Source organism: Lutjanus erythropterus, chromosome 3, assembly GCF_056507025.1.
Source record: "Lutjanus erythropterus isolate fLutEry1 chromosome 3, fLutEry1.hap2, whole genome shotgun sequence".
NCBI lineage: Eukaryota > Metazoa > Chordata > Actinopteri > Lutjaniformes > Lutjanidae > Lutjanus > Lutjanus erythropterus.
Genome location: NC_139319.1, coordinates 872,937 through 891,971, shown reverse-complemented (window position 1 = coordinate 891,971; position 19,035 = coordinate 872,937). Strand labels below are relative to the sequence as shown.

Below are 19,035 nucleotides of genomic sequence, written 5' to 3'. Positions count from 1 at the left end.
TTAATTTGTCAAAGCACTCTAAACACAAAGAACATGTGTGTTAATAAGTTAAATAACATTACTGTAGTGTATGTGCTATTAGCAACACAACACTGACATTACATAACTTGTTAACACTTATACAGTCTGCCAAGTGTTCAGGGTACGTGGAGCCTTCATGGAGGTTAAAACTCACCTGGAAGAAAATGGAAGTGGAGCACTTCAGCCTCTTGTGACCAAAATAAGCTTTACAACAACAAACATTTAGAAAGTTCATCCTGACAGAAAAAAAGAAATAACCTAAAATATAGTATTTTAAAGGAACTTTTATTATACTAGCAAAACCTTTACACTTGTTCCTCAGGAGAGAGAACGATTTAGATCAGACGTTTTTGGTGTTTTTTGCCTCTCAGGGCTGCCATACTTTGGGGACCACATGAAATTCAAACTCGTTAAACACACAAAGCAAAAAGAACCAAACAAAAAGTATTTCTTCTTGAAACACTTTTTGTATTTATCATTTTTGGGTCATTTGACTTCAAATACAATGATTTTTATCCTCAAAATGAAATTATTCTGTAAACGTGGCTTCAACACTGGCCATTAATAACATTGTGCTTTAAGTCTATTCATGTCTCGACTAATAACTACAGATACAATAACTGTTGATGACATTTGTCAGTTCCTCAGTAAACCAAGAATCAACCAGCTCTTCTTAAAAAGTCGAAAGTTGAAAGATCTGAACAAGTCAAAGTCAAGTGGAAACTTACGAACAGAAACACAACAACTTCCACCTTCATGCAACATTTGAAGTTACACAAAGAACAGAAAGTCTCTTCTCTCTGGATAACATGATAAGACACATGCTCCTGTACAGACTTCTTACTGTGTATATTTATTATTGTTATTGTTGTATATTTTCTATTCTTAAACAGGAGCACCTGTAACATCAACAATTTCGCCCCGGGGATCAATAAAGTACCTGTGATTCTGATTCTGATTGCATTTGGTGAAGAAGGTACTGTGACTTGTTTAGGACTCAAAGGTCAAAGTTTAGGATTTGGGACTTGAGACTTACTTGTGATTCGCAAAATAATGAGTCATCTCTGTCAAACACGTTTATATTCCATTTCTGTTATATTCTGCCAATAAATCTTACTCACTGGACCTTTTGATAAAATAAGCACACAAAATAAAACTCAAACTATAAATTTCAAATCACACAAAATCATGTCTCTCTCTTCCTGGCTGATATCTGATTGGTTTACAGTTGTCACTGATTCCTCCCTGAGTTTTATTTATAGATACGTCACCCTCTCCTCCTCTGTAAAGTTGATATCTTTACGGTTATCTTCAGGATATGAAGCGGCCTTTTGTGGAGGATGAAGTCATTTATTGATTTGATTTCTCGTGTGTGATTTAATGAAACTGTTCGGCCGAGCAGCAGGTCTCCTCTCAGGCTGCCGACATCATTCAGGGAAAAAGTCAAATCTGTTTTAAAGGAGGCGGTTCAGTCCTCAGACTCCTTCAGTCCGCTCCAGTCACTGAGATGCTTTTATTCTTCATGACTTCACTCTGAGTCAGATAAACAGGAAACACACAAAACCCACCCATTTAACACCTCTCAGGAAAAACTCCCCTTTTCTCTTGTGATGACCAAACTTCCTCTGGTTTGTCTGGGGCGGCCATCTTGTTTCTGGCTCACAGATGGGAGGAGGTGGAGAAGCAGAGTTTCAGGGTGAAGGGGTTGGAGCTGTCTGCAGGTCAGAGAGGAGAACAGGTTCACGTTACACTGAAATAAACGCAGTCTGTGTGACGGCATCCAGTCCAATACAACAAACATCGTGTCCGGTGCTGAACCTTCATCCCTGATGAGTTGTTGTTGTTCACCACGTCTGTGTGAAGCCTGACATCTAGTGGTCAGTGCAGGTACTGACCTGTCTGTCTGTCTGCTGCTGGTTCTTGATGATGTCACCACCTTTACCTTGTTTTACCTTCACTTTTTGAGCAATGATTTCCTCTTTCTCCTCTGGAGAGTTTCCTCTGTCTACAGTTTTTAATTTTGCATCATAAAAACATATAAACAACAATATTTGCAGCAGAGACATTAGTGCACACATGGGAACATTTAAAATCACTGAAAGCAGCCTCGATAATCAGATAATCTTTTAAACGTCGAACAGCACAAACTGTTCACATGATTTCTATTATTGTATATATATTGTATTAGTGTTTTCTTCAATGATTCAGGCTGCTTTTACTCATTAACATAGTAACATTTCCATGTGTGCAATAATGTGCAGAGCAGTTATGCTGCTGCGTGTGTGTGTGTGTGTGTGTGTGTGTGCGTAAATGCACACACAGTGTGTCTCTTAATGAGGAGACACTTCATCTTATTTCACCAACCTGCAGCTCATCTGCTGTTAAACATCATGTTCATTTTTATGAGCCTTCCCAGCAGATTAACTGCAGTGTCTGCATCACTACAAGTGGATCATTTCAGCATCACTGTTTGCTTCTCCAACTTGCTGAACCCACAATTTAAATCAGCTGGATATGACTGACTATTTATTTGAATAAAAAACAAAAACAGAAAGTCATGATTGGTTGACCCATGAACTCCTGTGAACTATATTTATCTAATGTTAAAGTCTGCAGCATCGAAATGACAAGACAGTTTTACTTCACAGTTAAAGGCTGATTTATTATCTTCAGCAAACGTTTCTCTTCAGTTTATATTCTGTTATATTTTAGGGAAGTGATGCTGGATATTCACTGGACTGACTGACTGGTTCTTTTTACAGCAGCTGCGATGCTGACTTTGTGCCACACAAAGTGACGCCCTTGGTGTCCGTGCCCATGTTGAGTACTTACTGGGTATTCTGATCTGGTGGTGGTTGAGGACGGTCAGAGCCTCCACTGCTTCAGTTTTACTGTCAAACTCCAGCAGACCAGACAGAGTCTTAGAGCTGGCTGCTGGGACAAAGAGGAGGAGGAGGAGGAGGAGGAGGAGGAGGAGGAGGAGGACAATGATGAAGAAGAAGGAAACGGAGGAGACAAGAATATTTAAATATTTAATTAATATTTATAACTGTATTTATCTAGTAAGCTATAGTTTATATATACAGTATAGTTCCATGTCTGTGTAACTGGTTAAACTCACGTTTGGCATCAAAGACCTTGAACTTGATGAAGGCAGGAACGTTGTGTTCAGTACAGAGCTGCAGAAGAGAAGAGAAGAGAAGAGAAGAGAAGAGAAGAGAAGAGAAGAGAAGAGAAGAGAAGAGAAGAGAAGAGAAGAGAAGAGAAGTCGGACTGTTTAATAAATAAAAAGACTTTCTACTGTCTCTTCTTGTATGTAGTCGAGGCTCTGTGTAATGGCTACTACTACTACTGTAATCTACTACCCAGAACGGAATCAGACCCGTCTACTATTTGAAAGCTTGGACCTGGACCCATGCAGAACCACCAAATGTTGAATCTGACCCAGCTGAGAAACACAGACCGGATCAGCACAGAGTTCACAGCTGAATGCTGTGAACAAGTTGTCAAAGCAAACTTTGTCACGTTGTTTGTAAAATTATCAGCTTTCTCCGCTGTGCCTGGCTGTGATGAATATAATCCATCCTGCCAAGACAGATGGTAAAATACATCCAGGTTTCTGTTCTTCTTATCTTGCTGACTGAAACACAGCAGCTGATACGCTCATTATATCAGATTAAAAGTCCACTTGTTATCATCTGTGCTCTCCGTGATGTGTCTCTCTGACCCTTCACCTCCTGAACACGGACACTTGCTCACACATTTAGCACCACCTTGTGGCCCTCAGGTCTCAGGTCCCTCAGGTCTTCTTGGTTCCACTCGGGTATTACACAAAATGTTAAATTGTTCCTGATCCTGTGGAAACAGAATGGGAACCGACCCTGAAAACATGGATCTGATCCTGTATGGGTCACAGGTTGTGTCCTTGGGTTTGGGAGGACCCGTGAGGACCTCTAGCTCCGCGGGTCACTCCCCACCTCTGCTGCAAAGTTTTTTACATGAAAAAAACACTGAAAACTTGTTTGCACTTATTTTAAAATGCATTTCTGTGATCAGAACACAAAGGGACAGCGGAGACACATCGTCTGTATCTATCATGCGTCTCCACCAGACAATTGTTTTGTACAGGGTAGCTAAAGAGAACAACTAGAAGAGGTCAGTCAGTAGAGAGCAGATCTCTGCCAGGCAAGCTGAACAGAATATTGCCTCTCTAGTGACTCTATGACTGAATATCTTTAGGTTGTAAACTAAACAAGACATTTGAGGATGTCACTTTGGGCTTCAGGAATGTTTTTCACTGCTTTCTGACATTTTATAGATCAAACAACTGATCGATTAATCAAGAAAATAACTGACTGATTAACAAACAAGAAGGTGTCCCACAGAGATCCATATTTGGCCCCAATCTCTTCTCAGTTTTCACCTCTTTAGAAAGTTCATTCCAATCCAACTAAAACCAGGTGTGACCTCACCTTGTGCAGCTGGTGTTCGTTGAGGGTGGGCGGGGCGTTGTAGAAGTGCAGGACGGCGGCGGGTGGCTGGATGATGTTCCTGCTGCTCTGTGCGCTGCTGAAGCGGTTGTTTCTGGTCAGACTGAAGTCCTGATAGCTGCTGCTGCCGTCGGGCAGCTCAAACACCTGACTGGGAATCACCGCCTGCTGCTTGGACACACTGAGAGGTGATAGGTGGAGAGATGGAGGGGTGGATGACAAGCAAAGCCATGTAAATACAGAGGGATGGGAGGAAAGACGGCGGTCAAACAGGGACATGATGTTTGTGTTTGTGATATTCCTCCTCAGGGGAACATGAAGATCTACAGCCAATGTCATTTTGGTCAGCTTTTATTGTGAAATGAAGAGAAATAAAGGCCTGATGTGAGGCTGTTTGTGTGAGTGATTTAATTTGATAGTTGGATTTGACCTATTTTCTCCTATTTGGATTTTCTCTTACATACATATTTATGAGTGGTCCAGACCTGCCGTAATCATGCAGTTAGTTTGATGTTGTCCCACATGAGGTTTTTCACTATAGACTGTATATTTCATTAGTTTGAAGACATTATGAGAAAAAAAAATCACAGGTTTGACTGCATTTTGCATTAAAATATACAGTAATTCTAAATGTACACATAAAAAACTATAATCATGAATGTAAATTGGCAGTTACCTCTTCTGAGGCAAATTGGTGGTATCTTCACATGCAGGTTTATCAAGTCTAATGATGATAATAATAATAATAATAATAATAATAATAATAATAATAATAATAATAATAATAATAATAATAATGATGTGGGCACTGACTGGTCAAACATTTGGGGTGGAAAAATGTCAGCCTATGTCATATTAGATCAGTTGTTCCCAAATGTTTTCTGGCAATATATTACAGTAAATCTATTACAGAAGGGCGGCGCGGTGCAGTGGTTATCACTGCTGCCTCACAGAAAGAAGGTCCTGAATCCCCCAGCCGGCTCAGGGTCTGGGGAGTTTGTGACTGGGTCAGGGCTGTGTGGAGTTTGCATGTTCTCCTCATGTCTGCGTGGGTTCTCTCCGGGTTCTCCAGCTTCCTCCCGCAGTCCAAAGACATGCAGCATCATAGGTTAACTGGTGACTCTAACTTGCCCGTAGGTGTGAATGTGAGTGTCAGTGGTCGTCTGTCTCTATGTGTCAGTCCTGTGATGAACTGGCGACTTGTCCAGGGTGAACCCCGCCTCTCACCCAGTGTCAGCTGTGATAGACTCCACCCCCTCACGACCCATTAAGGATAAACGGTTACAGATGAATGAATATTCCAGACTTCTTCTTGAGATAAAAATATGAAAATGTTCTTGCATGAGGCCCAGTCTCCACCTGACCCCCACCTTGGCTGTGTCTCCTAAATGTGGTCTTAATGTTATCAGAACTCACCAGACGTTGAGTTTTTTGCTGAACACCTTGATGCCGTTGAGGTGAGTGACGGCTCGGTCCACAGCGTACTCGTCTCCCATCTCCACCAGCGCCGTGCCGGGGACGCTCTTCATGAACTTCACCTGCAAACATAACCAAGCAGGAAGGAGTATGAAAGGACGACACCTCCAGATGATTGACAGGCGGCAGCAGACTGTCTCTTTGTCCTCTGAGGGTCGAAGCACACACCTTCTCCACGTTGCCGTACAGACAGAAGAGGTTGAAGATGCGGCCGCAGTTCATCTTGGTGGCGTGGAGGCCACTCACCATGGCGACCGAGCTGGAAGCTCCGTGGCCCAGAAAGGAGGAGGAGGAGGAGGAGGAGGAGGAGGAGGTGGTCTGAGGGAGGAGCATTGGGTAGGAGATCATGTCTTGCACCTCCTCACTACTCCTCCTGTACCTGCTGTTTGCAGGCAGAGGCAGCAGGGGGCAGTGTGGGCCTGCAGAGACACAAATATACAAAGACTTGAGACAGACAGGCAGACAGACAGACAGACAGACAGGCAGAAACAGACAGACAGGCAGACAGACAGACAGACAGACAGAAACAGACAGACAGGCAGACAGACAGACAGGCAGACAGACAGACAGGCAGGCAGGCAGGCAGGCAGACAGACAGACAGACAGACAGGCAGACAGACAGAAACAGACAGACAGGCAGACAGACAGACAGACAGACAGACAGGCAGACAGAAACAGACAGACAGAAACAGACAGACAGACAGACAGAAACAGACAGACAGACAGACAGACAGACAGGCAGACAGAAACAGACAGACAGGCAGACAGACAGGCAGACAGACAGACAGAAACAGACAGACAGACAGACAGGCAGACAGACAGACAGACAGACAGACAGGCAGACATACAGACAGACAGACAGACAGGCAGACAGACAGGCAGGCAGGCAGGCAGGCAGACAGACAGGCAGACAGGCAGGCAGACAGACAGACATGCAGACAGGCAGACAGACAGACAGACAGGCAGACAGACAGACAGACAGAAACAGACAGACAGGCAGACAGACAGACAGAAAGACAGACAGGCAGACAGACAGGCAGACAGAAAGACAGACGGACAGACGGACAGGCACACAGACGGACAGACGGACAGACAGACAGACAGGCAGACAGACAGGCAGACAGAAAGACATGCAGACAGGCAGACAGGCAGACAGACAGACAGACAGGCAGACAGACAGACAGGCAGACATACGGACAGACAGACAGGCAGACAGGCAGGCAGACAGACAGAGAGACAGACAGAGACAGAGAGACAGACAGACAGGCAGACAGACAGACAGAAAGACAGACAGGCAGACAGACAGGCAGACAGAAAGACAGACGGACAGACAGACAGACAGGCAGACAGACAGGCAGACAGGCAGACAGACAGACATGCAGACAGGCAGACAGACAGACAGACAGGCAGACAGACAGGCAGACAGGCAGACAGACATGCAGACAGGCAGACAGACAGACAGGCAGACAGACAGACAGGCAGACATACGGACAGACAGACAGGCAGACAGGCAGACAGGCAGGCAGACAGACAGAGAGACAGACAGAGACAGAGAGACAGACAGACAGACAGAGAGACAGACAGGCAGACAGAGAGACAGACAGGCAGACAGACAGACAGACAGAGTACCGTAGCCGTTGGATGGATGTTCTCCCAGGATGGCCTGACGCTGCCTTCCCTTTCCTCGCTCTGCAACACACAGACACAGAAATCTGAGCTAAATAAGATCTGACAGGACAATTGTTTCTAGTGGCACTTTCTGTCTCTCTCTCTCCCTCTCTCTCTCTCTCTCCCTCTCTCTCTCTCTCTCTCTCTCTCTCTCACAGTTCACACCCCCTGAACACAGTTCACACCCCCTCCACTCCCCAGTTATTACGAATTATTAACAATAACTGGGGAGGCAACAGATAAAAAGGATTCAAACTGAATTTTAGAGAAACAGTCATCAGCAAACTCTGGTTTCTTTATTTTATGGTGTCTCATTCTTGTGAATTTCTTCAAACTTGGCACAAATGATCACTTGGACTCCAGGATGAACTCATTAAATTTTGTTGCTCAAAGCTCAAAAATTGAAAAGACTCAAATTACAAATTACATAACTCAAATTGAATATATACACTAATTATGACAAACTTACACACAGATATCTAACAGGATAATGTGATGAGGTGATGACATTTCATATCTAAAAGGTCAAAGGTCAACTTTGCTGTGACATCACAGCGTGTGTTCCTATCACCTAAAGGTTCCCTGTGAAGTGAACTGCACAGGGTGTTCACTCATGTTAAATAAGATAACAAACTGCAGTGAGCGAGAAATGAAGGAGTTTTATATCTATATATTTTATATACAGATATAAAGATCATATGAGAATCTTTCCAGGCTCCAAGCTATTTGTTTGTATCGGCACCAGAGGTGGTGCGAGCCAATCAGCATCCTCAGAGGGACTACTGGCAGCTACTGGCGTGGTTTTTGTGCACCAACAGCGAGAAACGCCCATGGAAACGACTTGTCTTGAACAAACAATGAGGAGGTTAGCGTAGCATCAGTTATATCAGAACTGAAGAGCATTTCTTCATTTAAAGAAGAGCAAAGAACGACACTGAAGGTTTTTATCGATGGAAAAGATGTTTTCGCTCTTCTCCTGCCTGGCTTCAGCTTCGGTTCGGTGAGCTGATCTGATTGGTTGAAGTTAGTTTCCCAGATGGTTCTGTGTAACAAACCATCTGGTGTTTCAGGTTAACTTCACTGATCATCTTTCCCTCTGCTAAGCGTGAATTCACTGTAACTCTGTCAGTGTAAGAGTTAGTCTGCTCTGTAACGCTCGCTAAAGTTAAACACCCACGGTGAAACGCTACTCTGACAGGTCAGCAGTCTGCAGTGTTTATTAGCTTACCTTTAGCATCTGGACTGAATCCAACATTATCCAAAACAGGGGCAGAGACATTTTTCTTCTTTTTAACTAGTTAGTCCTGAAACTTTATTCCCAAGACGCCACATTTCTATATATTTATGACGATATTGAAAATCACATCGTCTGGTTTCCGAAATACCTTTATACCACCCGAGCCTATCAAGCAAGTCTCTAGGAAATTAATGTAAGTCAGTGTAATGATAGAAATGTGTGTGTGTGTGTGTGTGTGTGTGTGTGTGTGTGTGTGTGCAGTCCTACCTCGGTGCAGGAGGAAGGGTTTGGTATAATCCCAGCTGCTGTTGTCATTGCGGACGACGTTCAGTCTGTTGGGCTGCAGGGGGCGACAGAGCACAGCACCTCTGGGTGGGTGTGTGTGCGTGGGCATGAGAGTGAGAGTGTGTATGTGTGCATGCACCTGAGTGTGTGTTTGTCGAGAGCCCTGTGTGTATATGTGTGTGTGTGTGTGTTTACCCGAGCGTACTCGATCTTGAGCGTGCAGCAGCCGGCGTAGATGTCGGCTCCGTTCAGAGCTAGCTTCGCCTTCTGAGCGTCCTCCACTGATTCAAATGTTAGCGAGCTCGTTAAGGATGACTCATCAGGATGACCAGCAACCAGCCAATGAGAGCAGAGAAACACGACCACCACCAGCCTCCTGTCAGCTTTGATGAATCTGCATCTGATCTTAAAGGATTTTCCTGGTTTCAGTTCGTTACTGTAGTGTAATCAGGACCAATGTAAGCGTACAGCTGAACTCTGAAACTGTAGGTGGCGCCAAATCACAAAATCTACCAAATCTTCCATAATGTTGCTTTCACTTTATTCTGATGATACTGTAGACTGTAGTACTTTTTCCACCACGTGTCCACTGATCTGTGAAACACTTGAATCATGCAGTTAACTACACACACACAGTCAGGATATTCCACCATGGCCTGGATGCCGTTGCGTTTGAAGATGACGATTCTCAGGACGTTACTGACGGGGTTACAGACGGTGTACAGAACATCCTGAGAGAGAACCAGAGACAGACACCACAGAGATGACCGGCAGCAGAATAATCAAAGTCAGCGTTTCTTCAAACATGAAAGCTTTCAGTAAGAAGTGAGAGGAAAGGTTCTGGTTTGGTGTCGATGTTCTGCTGGAGGTTTTTGGGTGACAAGCTGCAGATGAGGTAGATGTGGTTCATGGAGAGATTTAAGAATAATTCTGTTATTTTAAAGGGAGGGAGACTCGTCATTGATGCCCTCAGATTGTTGGGAGAAATAATAACTCTTACCAGTGATAACGGGTACAATGAGATCAAATTTAGTTTGTGTTATTGTGTGACTTTGGTGTTTTAACACATCAGTTCATATCCAGACTTACAGTGGTGATGGGGTACAGCGGGTTCTGGATGGACAGCAGCAGGACTTTGTTTCCACTGGTGGGGTCGTCTGCGCTGGTGGGTCTGGTGATCCTCTGGCTGGTGGAGAAGTTGAAGAAGGCCTGCTGCTCGGCGATGCAGATGGCCTCGTGGGTTCCACAGGACACACAGCGCTCGGCGCTCTCCACGCTGTCAAACTCCACCAGGGCCTGACGCTTAAAGGGCATCATCATCACGTAACTGCAGACAGAGCGGGCAGGTGTGTCAGAGGAGGCGGGGCTTCACTCAGGTGAAAAGAGGGTGTGTTCAGACCACATCATCACATCACACACACATATATAGGTAATGATAATTCTTACATCATTTTTATTTTGATTGAAAAACATGTTAGAAACACTGATGTTTTTTTGTAGAAGGTAGAAGTCTGTAGAATTGAGTTGTAGGACAGGAGGACATCTCTGTCTCACCACGTCCTGCACGTCCTATTTGAAAGTTGTATAAAGCCATAATGTGATTTTGATAAAATTCCAATTCATCGTGCAGATCTAGTGTTGCTCAAAAAATAGCAACGATAGCTGCACAGTACTGTGAGCCACTTTGCACACACACACACACACACACACACACACACACACACACACACACACACACACACACACACACACACACACACACTGAAATGGAACTTTTCAGAGATAATGATGCTTTGATAATGATAGTGATGAGAGGACAGTCAGAGAGCAGTGACAGAACAAACTACACTGTGATCAGAATGATTTGTCTCAGAGGAAGTGCTGCTGCTGAGATGCACTGAAACCAGATAATCTGCAGGCAGAGCAGCAGTGGCTGCTGGGATGTTTGTTGTGGTCAAAATCTCTAAATCAGGTTGTGTTGATGGACATCAGAAACACGTCAGACTGCACAGGATGCACCTGAAGAACCGACAGTAGTCAGACTGTGAAATAGGCTTCAGGGTAAATTATTCAACCCAGCAGCAGAAGAACCTCAGCAGTCAGCGTCATCTTCATCAAACATGTCAGTCACGTCTGGACTGTCGTCAGTATTTTAAAAGAACAAGTAGTCAGCAATTTAAAGGAACGTGGTGTCAGTAACCACTTATCCTTTGCATCATTATGGAGGTTGTTCATCACAGGACTGACACACAGACACCAAAACCTTTTAGAATCACCAATGAACCAAACAGCAGGAGGATTCAGAACCGTGTTGCTGTGAAGTGACAGTGCTAACCACTGCAGAACACTAAGCAGTTACACATAACAGACTGATGTGGTCAATATTTTAAAAGTTAGGTGTTACCAGATGTTGCCGAACTTGTCGAGCGCCTCCACCAGGTCAGCCTCCACCACGGCATCACAGAGGCCTCTGACATGGACGACTGGGGATGGAGGGATGCGGTGACTCTCCTCCACACCGTCCTGCAGGGAGAAAAGCACGCAACCCTGAGTCTGTTTTTGCACCATAAACACCACAACCACATACAGGTGCACAGGTGTAGACGTAGAGCTGCCGGAGCGCACCGGAACGACGCTCCACGAGGGAGGAAGTAGGATGTTCACAGTTTACACAGATTGAAACATCATTAAAGTGTGTGACTCCAATCAGACAGAGTGCAGGTTTTGCAATGAGAGGCGACATTTTCCTGTTGTTTCTATAGGCAGTAAGAACTGTGCATGTTGCTAATGCAGCCAGGGCAGAGACCAGAGAGACAATACAAACAAAACGGTCAAAGTGGTCACATAGAAATTTTACTGATGAGAAAAGTGTGATGCAGACTCACAGCAGAGAGAGAGAGAGAGAGACAGAGAGAGAGAGAGAGAGAGAGAGAGAGAGAGAGAGAGAGAGAGAGAGAGACAGAGAGAGAGAGAGAGAGAGAGAGAGAGAGACAGAGACAGAGAGAGAGAGAGAGAGACAGAGAGAGAGAGAGAGAGAGCACTCATAGCTGCTGTGTCTCAACATTTCATCATGTTAGAATTGACTCATGTATGTAAACTTGCCACTGGAGGTATAAATGGTTGAATTACCTAAAATTAACCACAATATATGTGAGTGTCTGCATGTATGTGTCCTAAGTACTTTAAGGAATATCACTAGAACCTCTGGTAACAAGCTGTTTCCATATGCAAACGTGATAACCTTGATCATGTGTCCACCTTGATCATGTGTCCACCTTAATCATGTGTCCACCTTGATCATGTGTCCACCTTGATCATGTGTCCACCTTGATCATGTGTCCACCTTAATCATGTGTCCACCTTAATCATGTGTCCACCTTGATCATGTGTCCACCTTGATCATGTGCCCCTGAGTCTATATCTTCATTTTATTGATGTCAGCATGTTTTTCTGACACATTGAAAAACAACAACATCAAACTCAAGAATCGCAGCAGAGAGAAAGAAACAGTCCAAAGTGTCTACATTTCACAAAGAAAGATGGTAAACAATGCTTTTTGTAATGTCTGTAAAAATTATGATGCTTATTTTAGAGAATACCACTGTACTACTGATACTTTCACTACATGTAGATGAGAATACTACTGCACTTTTATCATTCAAACTTTTACTACATGAAGCTGACAGTAATATTGTATTTTTACTGCTGATACTGACTATATTTTGTTTTTAACACTTAGAGGTTCAAATACAGGAGTTTTATTTGTATTGCAGTATTTTTACAGTTTGTAATGGGTACTTTTACTTCAGTAAAGGGTCAGAATACTTGATTATTCACTGGTTTAAAATGTCTCATAAGTGTATTCAGGACACTTTGTTCAGCTTTTATCTTTTTTAGGTCAAACAGCAGAGAAAGTCTGAACGTTTTAAGATGAAATGTCAAACTGATTTTCATGTTGTTGCAGACTGAAGGTGTGTTGCTTTGTGTCTGTCAGAGAGCTGACAAAAAATCAGGGCGGTTACAGTCGGAAAATCTTCTCACACACAAAAACATGTTGACTGTCTGTCTCAGGAAGAGGTTGAGTAAGTGTTGCTGGTTTTGCAGCCTGACCTCTTTTCTGCAGCAGGTGGAGGCTGCAGGTTCAGTCGCTGCAAGACGCGCTCTGATCGGGGAGTTGACCTCCAGATCTGACTCACAGCAACAGTCCAACACTTTGGATCCAACGTTCAGACTCTGAACACACTCTGCTCGATCAGTTGTTTGTTGACTGGATGACACACTCACGCACTATTTTCTCACTGATGTGTAGAAATATCATGTTTAGAAATAAATTTCCTGCCTTTAAATGGAACTGTCTGCTGTCTAAATGTGGAATAAGTATCAGGTGACAGAGATGACGAACATCCTCGGCCGCCCACATTTATAAAAACTACACACACTTCTGGTTAAGATGCAAGAGCAAAACTTTTGCACACCAGTACATCGACGTGTGTGTAGGAGAAGACTACAGGTCGACAACACAGAGCAAATAAACTACCGCACACTTTATTAATAACTGCGTTTCAGTATGACAAAAGGTTAGACCATTAAAATATGTTGGTTAATCCACATGGATCAATCATGGTCTCATGTTCTCAAACTGTTATCTTGTAAAATAACCTGCTACAGTAAATGAACACTGTCTGGTTTTGCTGCAAGTCAGACAGAAAGTATGAAACTGAACTGAACTGAACTGAAGTCTTGAATGAGCACTTAAATTTTTATTTTTGATTGTAGAATTAAAGCTGCAGTAAACAATTCTGAAGAAAGTTGATTGTTGAGTCTCATTGTCAAGTCATCAAATTACTAAGAGTGTAAGAAAATATTGAAAACATCAGATATCGCCATATTATATTTTGTGATACTGAATCAATTCTCAAAAGACTGTATTGTGATTGTCATGGTTTTGGATTTTGTTGGACACTTCCTGTTTTATTTTTTAGGCTTGGTTCTCACTCGTGTGTCTCTGTTGTTTTTACTTCCTGTCTTTGTCTGTTTTCCCGCCCTTTTGATTGTCATGTGTTTCACCTGTTTGCCCACCTGTGTCTCCTTAGTTCAGTCTGTTTAGTCCCTGTGTTTCTCTGTGTCTTTGTCAGTTTGTTGTGTGTGTTTCCACGTCAGCCAGCTCGATCTTGAATAAGAATGACTATGCTAGCTAAATAGCTAACATTGCTAATGGCTATTTAAGACACTGAGGTGATTATCACAACGCTCCAAAAAATGACATACAAAGCAATGACTAAATATTATAACTGTGAAAAATGAAGCTAACTAAATCAAGGATGAAAAGTCTGCAAGTGAAGCTAACGTTACTGCAGAGTTGACAGGAAGTAAAACAGTTACATGTCACACTACACAAGAGTTTTCTTTGTCTTTTTCTGGCTGCAGAGACGGACCGACATGGCAGCAAGTGTCCAACCTCAAACTGTCTCCGTCACGTCCCTGCAGAGAAAACAACGACGTGATGTCAGAAATATCTGCACAGACTGCGGTCTGTACTTAGGCTGGGCTCCATTACTATAGCAACGCAGACGCCGACACGAAGAGAAAAGAAACGACACAATGCAGAAATGGAAATGTTTGTGTGGGTATGAGCGATGCAATGTGGTTACCATGGTTACCTCAAAGTTATCTTTGTGGCAACCTTAAGTTTAGAACTTCCTCCTCTGCAGGAGTACAGAGGTACTGTCACCATGGTGACTGAGCCTTAGCTTTTTTTGGTGATTGTGTGTGTATGTGTGTGTGTGTGTGTGTGTGTGTGTGTGTGTGTGTGTGTGTGTGTGTGTGTGTGTGTGCGTGTGTGTGTGTGTGTGTGTGTGTGTTTGAGCCTGAGGCTGAGCGCTCAGTGACGGGATGCTTCCTTCCTGTCAGCCCTCTACATCATTACAGCTCTGTCTGACTCTGTGGCCTCAGCTCACCCTCTCCTTCTCCTCCTCCCCCATCTTCATCCCTCCAGCTGCCTTCATCTTCATCACCTCCTCTTCGTCCTGCCTGATGCTGTGTCAGCCGCTGAGCTGACGAGCTTTTAACGCGGCTAATGAGGCAGGATGATTCATCATTTATAAACTCCATCACCAACAGCCTGGACTCACTAAATGAGGAGGAAATAATGTGTGTGTGTGTGTGTGTGTGTGTGTGTGTGTGTGTGTGTGTGTGTGTGTGTGTGTGTAGACAGAGCAGATCTGACAGTGTGTCCCTGTGGAGCTCCAGTAAACAGGTCTCTGTGATGTATGAACGAAGTTTAACACACTGAGCGAGTCACTCGAGCGAGCAACAAGCAACACAACACAAACATGGATGATGGATGATGGATGGATGATGGATGGATGGATGGATGGATGGATGATGGATGGATGGATGGATGGATGGATGGATGGATGGATGGATGGATGATGGATGGATGGATGATGGATGGATGGCTGATGGATGGATGGATGATGGATGGATGGATGATGGATGATGGATGGATGGATGGATGGATGGATGGATGGATGGATGGATGGATGATGGATGGATGATGGATGGATGATGGATGGATGGATGGATGATGGATGGATGGATGGATGGATGGATGATGGATGGATGATGGATGGATGGATGGATGGATGATGGATGATGGATGGATGATGGATGGATGATGGATGGATGATGGATGGATGATGGATGGATGGATGGATGGATGGATGGATGGATGGATGGATGATGGATGGATGGATGGATGGATGATGGATGGATGATGGATGGATGGATGGATGGATGATGGATGGATGATGGATGGATGGTTGGATGGATGGATGGATGATGGATGGATGGATGGATGATGGATGGATGATGGATGGATGGATGGATGATGGATGGATGATGGATGGATGGATGGATCTGTGTAAGTTTTTCATTTCATGGTTTTGCGACTGAGAACATGAAAGATTGATTTTGTTCTCAGACGTTGAGACGTTTCACACTCGGTCAGTGTTGCACCTCGTTTCTGTTTGATCTTCAATTTATTCAAGCAATAAAAAGCGAGAGATCAAAGGTGCTTTGATGTCGGCTGAAGTCTGGAGAGAGTTACTCCGTTGGTTCGGTCGCTGCTTACAGAACATGCTAATCATCTGGAGAAGGTGAAACCAGACTGAATGGTCTGACGGCTGTAAAGAAACACATGAACTGAACTTTAATCGGTGGTGTAATTATCTAAATTTTTAATCTTGTTCTCTGTTCTGTTTGAGAGCACTCGTCTCCATCAGAGAGGAGACGAATTAAAAAAACAAGAGCTGACAGATTTAAATAATTAACATGTAAAAGTGGTCGACAGCGAGTTATTTCTCTCAGTCTGTTTGTTGGCAGGAAGTGGTCTGTTCACAAACAGCCTCAGACCCACTGTACCAATCCTCTACAGATCTGATCAGTGTCTCAGGCCGATGAGAATGCCTTGTTTCCCATCATGCTCTCTGTCTGCAGAGCCCTGACTCATCTGTTAAGAAGGGAGGAAGCTGCAGCCGACGAACTATTTAATCAAACTATCTTACTTGAACACACACATGCAGACATCTCTTGTGAATAAGGGTGTAAGAAAATATAAATACACTCAAGTATTGTGATATTATATTTTCTCAAAAACACAATGATACATGCAAAGATTGGTATCAGTGGTTCATTGTCGTGCTGAGACAGGAGTGTTATCTATCTTCCAAAAAAGTGAACTTTAACTCAGATTTTATGCACATGGTGGACTGTTCTTTATCTTCATACAGTTTTCTTAAAATAAGCTGAAAAAGATTGCAGTATATCACCTCACCCTGTATCGTGATTCGTATCGTGTTGCCAGATCACAGCTGTACACATCATCACATCTGTACAGCCTCCTCCTTATCAAAGATCCCTTAAACCCAAACTCTAAGATCATTTTATTGATTTTTAAAGCTCCTCGTCATTTACCAGATTTGCTCTTATCCAATGAACCCTCTTGGCTCCCTCATTCATCAAGGCAGACAGATGGCCTCACTTCCTGCTGAGTGCAGGCACTTCCTGTCACGGCCAGACCCTCACAGAGAGGCCATATTGTCTCAGTGAGCAGAGGACCAGAGCCAGAGACGAGCGGTAAATGAACAGACACTGATTACGTTTCCAGAAAAATAACAGAACAATCTGCAGAAAATACAAAGATCTCCAGATATGTTCGAGCAACAAGACAGTCTGACCTAAAAATCTAAAAATCTAAAAATCTCAAACAACATTTTGAAGATTATTAAAGATCTTCTAAATTACTTCACAGTCAAGACACATCATTCGTGAAATACTCAGAACAGCTTCACTATCCAAACACTCGGGCTGTGAACCTGTCATCAAACCAGTGATCAGCTGATCTTTAAAAATCAAAACTTGATTGCATAATTGCCAGAGTGAAGCATAACCTTAAAGGGGTAGTTCATCCAAAAATGAAAATTCAGTCATTATTTACTCACCCAAGTCTCCTAAAGCCCCAACATTGCACACACACACACACACACACACACACACACACACACACACTTCAGACAGTGTGCACGTGGCTCCAAACTAAAGATCTAAAGTGAAGATTCAGGATAAAAACATGGCAGAAATGAAATCTTTTAAGTCAACTTGACATGTTGGGGCTTTAGGAGACTTGGATTGCAGCAGATGAGCAGCGTGGAAGCATTTTATCTTTTATTTTTTGGTTGTTTTTCACATTTGAAAACTGGTCACCATTCCAATATAATAAACAATAAAGGGATAATTTGCACCAAATCAAAAATACATATGTTTCCTCTGTTTATCCCTCTAGATAGTTTTGGTGCAAGTAACCGAGTTTTATCAGCTGTAAAGATGTCTGACTGGAACTATTTTAAATTCTTCTGGAACTACTTCTTTTCTACTCCAATACGATGGAACTACATGTCACTCAAAAAAGATTCTACAAGAAAATAATTCCTACATGAAACTGTTCACAACAAGGTCTGTGTGTTCATTTCAGTAAGCAGGTCATGATTTTTGGAGAGACGCTGGTTTTGAATAATTGAAATGTATTTTTTGGTTCTGTGATTAACACAAGCTGAGTGATAGTTCCACTGTATCAGAGAGAGGCAGACATCTTTACAGCTCATACCTCCAAAACTCTGAGACTCACACCAAAACTATGTGGACAGATAAACAGACCCTTCAGCCCAGAGGAAATATATGAATCTGTATAAAATATGAGCCTCAGAGTTTTAAAACCTCATGAAGAACCTGAGAGGAAACAAATAATCACAAGTCCTCTTTTCAAGTTCATGAAGCTGTTTCCTGATGACTGTTTCCTCAGTAAGAACACTGCAAAGACTTTCTACTGTTTTCTACAAGCTCAGATCTGACTGTCACTTCTTCTGCAGCGAGAAAATTGATTTGATTAATGAGAAAACAGTGAATTAAACTGCAGAGGAATCTGAATGTTTCCTGCTCTGGATCATTTCCATCACCTGCATATGAGTCTGATTCATGGAGACTTTTCTTTATGGCAGTTTTCTAACGACACAAACATGATTTTTCCTCTGATTGAAGCACAAACAGCAGCAGGACTCACAGAAACCGTCCCCCACCTTCACTCCGCTCCTCCGCCTCCTGATCTCAGTCCGTCCGCTGCCGGCAGCCTCCTCTCCTGCTGAGTCCTCCTCCTCCTCCCCGTCCTCCAGCTCCTCTCCTCCGGCCTCCTCTTCCGTCCGGAGCCTCTTGGCTGTCCGGTGGTACCCTCCTGCTCCTCCTCCTCCTCTTCCTCCTCTTCCTCTGTCTGCTCGCTCCTCCATCGCGGTGAATTCACAGATGAAG

General features: G+C 43.4%; 1 protein-coding gene across 2 annotated transcripts; it reads right to left on the bottom strand.

Annotated features, from left to right (window-relative positions):
* Nucleotides 1-713: 713 nt before the first annotated feature.
* Nucleotides 714-19,035, bottom strand: LOC146329318 (heterogeneous nuclear ribonucleoprotein L-like). 2 transcript variants are annotated; one of them, XM_084714572.1, is made up of 13 exons: nt 18,810-19,035; nt 11,582-11,700; nt 10,267-10,504; nt 9,823-9,908; nt 9,373-9,469; nt 9,160-9,232; nt 7,617-7,676; nt 6,156-6,406; nt 5,928-6,049; nt 4,494-4,692; nt 3,143-3,200; nt 2,854-2,955; nt 714-1,736 (listed from the first exon to the last, which is right to left on the bottom strand). In XM_084714572.1, the coding sequence occupies exons 1-13, from the start codon at nt 19,011-19,013 to the stop codon at nt 1,681-1,683; spliced, it is 1,665 nt and encodes a 554-aa protein (XP_084570698.1). In that variant the 5' UTR covers nt 19,014-19,035; the 3' UTR covers nt 714-1,680. The 2 variants fall into 2 exon arrangements, with proteins under 2 accessions (XP_084570698.1, XP_084570699.1); XM_084714573.1 differs by having other exon boundaries at nt 2,854-2,952.

Coding starts and splice junctions, on each gene's coding strand:
- LOC146329318 (XM_084714572.1), bottom strand. CDS start 19,013: ATGGAGGAGCGAGCAGACAGAGGAAGAGGAGGAAGAGGAGGAGGAGGA. Junction 6,050..6,155: donor TGTACGGCAACGTGGAGAAG/GTGTGTGCTTCG, acceptor TTATGTTTGCAG/GTGAAGTTCATGAAGAGCGT. Junction 3,201..4,493: donor ACGAACACCAGCTGCACAAG/GTGAGGTCACAC, acceptor TCTCTTCTGCAG/CTCTGTACTGAACACAACGT.